Source organism: Pygocentrus nattereri, chromosome 18, assembly GCF_015220715.1.
Source record: "Pygocentrus nattereri isolate fPygNat1 chromosome 18, fPygNat1.pri, whole genome shotgun sequence".
NCBI classification, from domain to species: Eukaryota; Metazoa; Chordata; class Actinopteri; order Characiformes; family Serrasalmidae; genus Pygocentrus; species Pygocentrus nattereri.
Genome location: NC_051228.1, coordinates 36150159 through 36156158, shown reverse-complemented (window position 1 = coordinate 36156158; position 6000 = coordinate 36150159). Strand labels below are relative to the sequence as shown.

Genomic DNA, 6000 nt, shown 5'->3' with positions numbered 1-6000 from the left:
TATATTATTAATATATATATATACATATATGTATATATATATATATATATATATATATATATATATATATATATATATATTAATAATATAATATTAATAATTAAAAAATTTCTATATATATATATATATATTATATGTAGTTAAAAAGCAGCTCCTGGTTTGACCAATCAGTGCTCAGTAAATTGAGCTCATGATGTAATTGATGATATTAACGAGTCTCTGTGGCGGCTGTGAAGGCGTCGAGGAAAAATACGGACCCGAGAAATTCTTGTTACTTTTCATTGTTTTCCTGTTTATTTGAATTATGAATACGACTTTATTCTAATGTATATTGTGATAAACTCACTGCTGAGGTAAAGTGTTTAAACATTTGCTTAGATGCCTAAAACTTTCACACCGTGCTGTATAAGTACTGGGTTTCAACTGAGGCGAATACAAAAAAATGTAAAATAAATAAATAATAAGCCAATCTCATCAGTAGCTGTAGACTGCGTCCTTTGAAGGATGCAGCCCCTGAATTGGGACACACTGACAGTCAGTCATGCTGATCAACATGATGAACAGCTGATGAACGTTGTTTAAAAACCTTGTAGTTTAACGATTGTATAGACTTTGTGTTAATTTGAAAGAAGTCACTCTGAGTCACCCTGTAAAGCCTGAAATTTAAAAGTCGGCAGGCTGGATTGCGCACTGGAGTTTTTCACACCACATCATATGTCTTTAAATATTAACGTCACACTCACAGGCTCAAAACGAAGATCCAGCTTGATGATTAAGCCTCAAATGCAAAACCAACATTATAATGTACTATTTGGATGGGCAGATGGGGTAATGCCACTTTACCACAGAACATCTGTTATGTCTTATGATGACAAAATTAGCTAAATCACTTACATCCTCGGATGACGCATCCTTCACCAAGGTCTGACTGAGTTTGAAAACTTTCTCTCTGAATACTTTCTCAATATGCCCACAATCACCAGATTCATCTAAGTGGGGAAGGGGTCCGTTACCGGTGTTACAAAATGTTCTTCTGTGTGTGTGCAATTCCCCATTTCCACCAGAGAGGACTCCAAATCCCCCAAATTTACATAGTGTAGCTTTAACAGAGATTAAGTCCGTTACTTTTTATTATAGCTATTATATTAGAAGTTATTATATTAAGGCATGATGGCATTTATTCTAATGGGTTGATGGTTTGAAATATTTTGCCTCGTATGATGAAAGCTTTTTGTTTCTTTAAGGTCTCATCACCACAACGGCAAGAAAACTGGACAGAGAGCAGCAGGCCGAGCACTTTTTAGAGGTACAGCGTCTTTTCAGCTACTCATACCTACCCTCATTCTGAAAGCTCGTAACATAAAAACCGAACCGTCTTTCCTTCATGTTATACTGTCGAAATCTGTGCCCATAAAATCTTACCGGTAAACATTTGCTGCTAAAAAAATCACTGCACTTTCAAACACGTCATCATCATCATCATCATCATCTAACGTTTAAATGTTTCAAACTATGGATTGACCTAGGCCAAGTCTCAGCACAGCCAATAGGAGAGCAGTAAGTGTGTCTGGTCCTGTCACTACCCAAAGGGCTAGTTTTAGCTGAGAGGGCCGTCCACTTTTCTATCTTAACTGGAGTGATGTGTAAACAGCCTGGTGCTGATACAGGCCGCGCGCACAGTGCACATCAGGCTACAGCCCAATCTTTCCAATCCTGGACAAACTTTAAATTCAAGTCTTCACAGAAAGAAAGAATTTACATGTACTTACATTTTGCCCGTTATGAACATACATCCATTTGATTACACCAGTCATCAAATCCAACCCTTCTGGCTTGCTGCGTAACATCCCATGTGAGGAGCGATATCTCCGCACGGGTGAAATAAAAATGATCAAATTAACAGATTTTTACACTAAACATTCATGTGAATGTCCGTGCCTTGTGGCTTTATGCCTGTGCCTGACAGAGTGAACAAACTAACAAAGTTAGGATGATTTTATTAGAGCACGTCATTTGTTTAGGCTATAATCAGGATCTTCTAACCAAAGTGTTTCTCTCACACAAGTTCAGGTTTCTTTCTTTCAGATTCCATCACAAACGTCAGCACAAAAGCATTCAAGCATCCCAACAATAAAGACTCCTTACTTTTTCATTATTCCCACATGTCTAGTGTGTTAGGCTGTTATTGCCATGTAATATGTATAGTCTGCTTACACCTCAGGAGGTTCTGTCCATAAGCCACTCAAAGCATTACTGGGTGCAGGAATAAGACAGATTGAACTATATTGGATGTCTGGAAGATTTGCTGTTTATTGCATTAAAATGATTATTAAGAACAACTTATTTATTGAACATTAATGCATTTCATCATATCACTTCGTCTCAATCTTGGTCAAATGCTTTATTGTTTTGCTACATTGTGGATTCAACCATGCTGTAACTGTCAGTCGTCTGCTTTATATGTAAAAGCATTAAGTTTAATTGAATTTTGTGTTATTTTCAGTATTTTATTGATTTTGTCAAGCAATGCGCGATGTTTACATTATCTGTCCATCGATTTGTTGCATGAGCGCATCTTTCAGCTGAGAAAAAAAAAGTACTTTGCATAGGAAAAGGACAGTATGCTATTGATTATTTAAAGTAGGATAGATTGCATACAGGGCAAAATAAGGGCCATTACTGTGCACTTTAATGACTTAGTAATGAAGTTCTTGACGAGGGCAGTGCAAAGCGATAGACCTCGGGTGAAAGTGACAGCGAGGCCTGTTATGGAACACACGTGGAATAATTCAGATTTTGACACAGTCTGGTGAACAAGCGGTCATTGATCAGCGTGGTCAGAGTTGGTCAGCGGCGCGGGTCGATAGCATGGGTGTGATTCCCCGTGATTACATCCCCACGTGCACGAACTGGAGGGAGAAGCATCAATTTCTTTGTCCTGCAGATCATGTGACTTGTTTTTGAACTCTTGAGCTGCGGCCCCAAGCTTAAACTGTGGGTAAGATCAAGAGACCCCTTCTGCGTGCCAGTATGCTGATCAGGGCGGCCTGCAGGCCTTTCACTGGCTATTATCTAATGGATCTGTGGAGACAGCAGACGCAGAAGGGCATTCATATGCTGTGATGTTCATAAGCATATGCAGTTTTTAACCCCTCATCCTGTGTAAACCATTTTTTTTATCATACTTTTTCTTTTTTTCCTTCATATCCATCACACGCTGTGCTTCACCACCCAAGTGTGATTTATTATATCCCATAACTTAATGTACGCATTGATCCGCTCAAGCAGAATTATTCATGCTTATTTACTCCCCCGATGTGAAATCACAAGCACTGTATCTTCTCCCATGCAAATCTTGCGGTGTTGACTCGTGTGGCATTTCATCCTAGATGATTTCTGCAAGCTGTTTGATGGTAAAAGGCTTCCTGAACTTCAAGTCAGATGTAATTCTGCTGAATATATCATATCGTATGAGTGGACATGCAACAGTGTAATGCAGTTTATGCAGCCATGTGGTAAATACAGGCCGGAATGACTAGTAATTGTGCCCCTCCCTGTCCTCCACGTGCTTTTGTTTTGTTTTGGGCTTGTCCATGTGATTCCTTGTTTTGTTTCTTCCTGGTCCTGCCCCCTTGTTTCCAGGCCCTGCCCCTGATTGTAACCACCTGTGTTAACCACCTGTGTCTTGTTACCCCTCGTTGTTTCCTTGTATTTCCATGTTGGCTCGTTGACCCTGGACTGTCTAGACCCTGATATTGGATTTGCCCCTAATAAATCTTGCTTCTCTCACCGTATGCGTCCACCTCATCGTCGCTCCCCGGCGTGACAAATTGAAATTTTTATTGTTTACTCCTCTGTAATTTCATGTATCATTTGACTATTCATATAGTTCATTTTTGCCTGGTTGAGTCTCACAAAAAGCAGTCCAGGATGGAACAAGATAAGATAAGATAAGATAAGATAAGATAAGATAAGATAAGATAAGATAAGATAAGATAAGATAATCCTTTATTAGTCCCACAGCGGGGAAATTCACAACTTATAACTTTATTCCCGATATAAGCAGTGGTTGCGTAGCAGCATCCGTTATTACCATGACTTTCTACAAGAGATTTTAGCCACATCTGCCAGACATCATGATTGTCACAGTGATGTGCGCTATACTGCCAAAAGTATTCGGTCATCTGCCTTCACAAGCATATGAACTTGAGTGAGATCCCATTCTTAATCCACAGTGTTCAATAGGATGTCGGCCTGCTCTTTGCAGCTATAACAGCTTCAACTCTTCTGGGAAGGCTTTCCACAAGGATTATTAATCTCTTGGTGCTGAAGCATTACGAGTTCCTTTCACTGGAACTAAGGGGCCGAGCCCAACTCCTAAAAAACAACCCCACACCATGATCCCCCCTCCACCAAACTTTACACTTGGCACAATACAGCCAGACAAGTACCGTCTCCTGGCAACCACCAAACCCAGACTTGTCCATCAGATTGCCAGATGGAGAAGCGTGATTGGTCACTCCAGAGAACACGTCTCCACTGCTCTAGAGTCCAGTGGCGGCGCTTTACACCACTGCATTCAATGCTTTGCTTGGTGATGTAAGGCTTGGATGCAGCTGCTCGGCCATGGAAACCCATTCCATGAAGCTCTCTGAGCAGAGCTCAAACTGTGGGTGAGATCATGAGACCCCTTCTGTGTGCTAGTGTGCTGATCAGTGTGGCCTCATTCAGATATCCTCATCAGCACCGAAGAGTAAAAGAAAGTATCATGCGTCATTCAAACGCAAAAAAAATGTAAATAAACACATTCTCCAGCGATGTTGCATAACCTTTGTGCAGAGGCACCATACTTGGCTGCTCTCTCATCCAGCATGCTGCTAGAATTATATACAAAATACACTCTACTGGCATTTTTCACTCGTGAAAACTTCACATTAAAAGCAAATGTGTCACAGAAATGTTTCATTTTGCCAGCCGTATCTAAGATGTGATCACAGAAGCCAGTACTACTGAGAAAGACAGCAACATTTTCATTATTGCCATCAAAGCATCATTTTTCTGATGTGTGGTTGGTTAGTGTAGTGGTTAACACCTCTGCCCTCTACACTGTAGACTGGGGTTCAATCTCCACCTGGGCAAATACATTACACTATACCAATAAGAGTCCTTGGGCAAGACTCCTAACACCGCCTTGGCCTCCCTGTGTAAAAATGATCAAATTGTAAGTCGCTCTGGATCAGAGTGTCAGCCAAATGCGGTAAATGTAAATGTGTCGTTTGCGAATCATTCAACTCTGTAAGTCAGCTCTAGATAAACGTTGGGAGCCAACTCGCATTTTCTTTTTGGACGTTAAGACAAAACAAGTTGGTAGATCTCAAGTTGCTCTATCTCACTCTTCTGGATCTCCTTGGAACATTTTGGCTGTAGCCCCTCATTATCCCCAGACCTAACGTTCATCGTGCCAGTTTGTCTATGCTTTTTTTTCTTGGTGTTTTTTTGCGTAATTCTTAGTCGTGTCTGCAAGTGATTTTTTAATTTTTTTGCCATTTTTTCCCCCAATTTTCTACTCTGTTTAGTCAGGTCTAGTCCTACCTGCTACCTACCAGTCTCTCCCAATTACTGGACAGGGCCAATGCTGATGCTGCGTCCACATGTTCGCTGTAGATGGATGACGGCAAACTGGATATTCCCTTATTTTCAATGGAACTGTGATGTAAAATTCTGCGACCACCAGTGGCACCACAGTGTTAAAGGGAACGTTCAGTCAAGAGTTCAGTTTTCCAAACTTTTGCCGTCGACCGCAGTGGTGAAGTAAACTGGATGTTGATTATTTTTGGGAGCCATGGATGCCAGACGTGGATTTCGGACGAACCCAGTGTTACCCAACAGAAAATAAAAGAGTACAGAATATCTTCCGGCCTTTTCTGCCTTAAATAGTCAATCTACACTGCTAAAGCTTTATTTTCGCCAGCACTATGGTCACCATGCCAATGTTTGTAT

At 40.6% G+C, this 6000-nt stretch overlaps 1 protein-coding gene across 1 annotated transcript in view; it reads left to right on the top strand.

Moving 5' to 3' along the window:
• Positions 1 to 6000, top strand: part of LOC108423819 (protocadherin Fat 3) — a 131865-nt gene that overhangs the window by 42041 nt on the left and 83824 nt on the right. The window contains exon 4 of the mRNA XM_017691409.2: positions 1245 to 1306. Within this exon, the coding sequence (XP_017546898.2) occupies positions 1245 to 1306 (62 nt within the window). The remainder of the gene's footprint in view (positions 1 to 1244; positions 1307 to 6000) is intronic.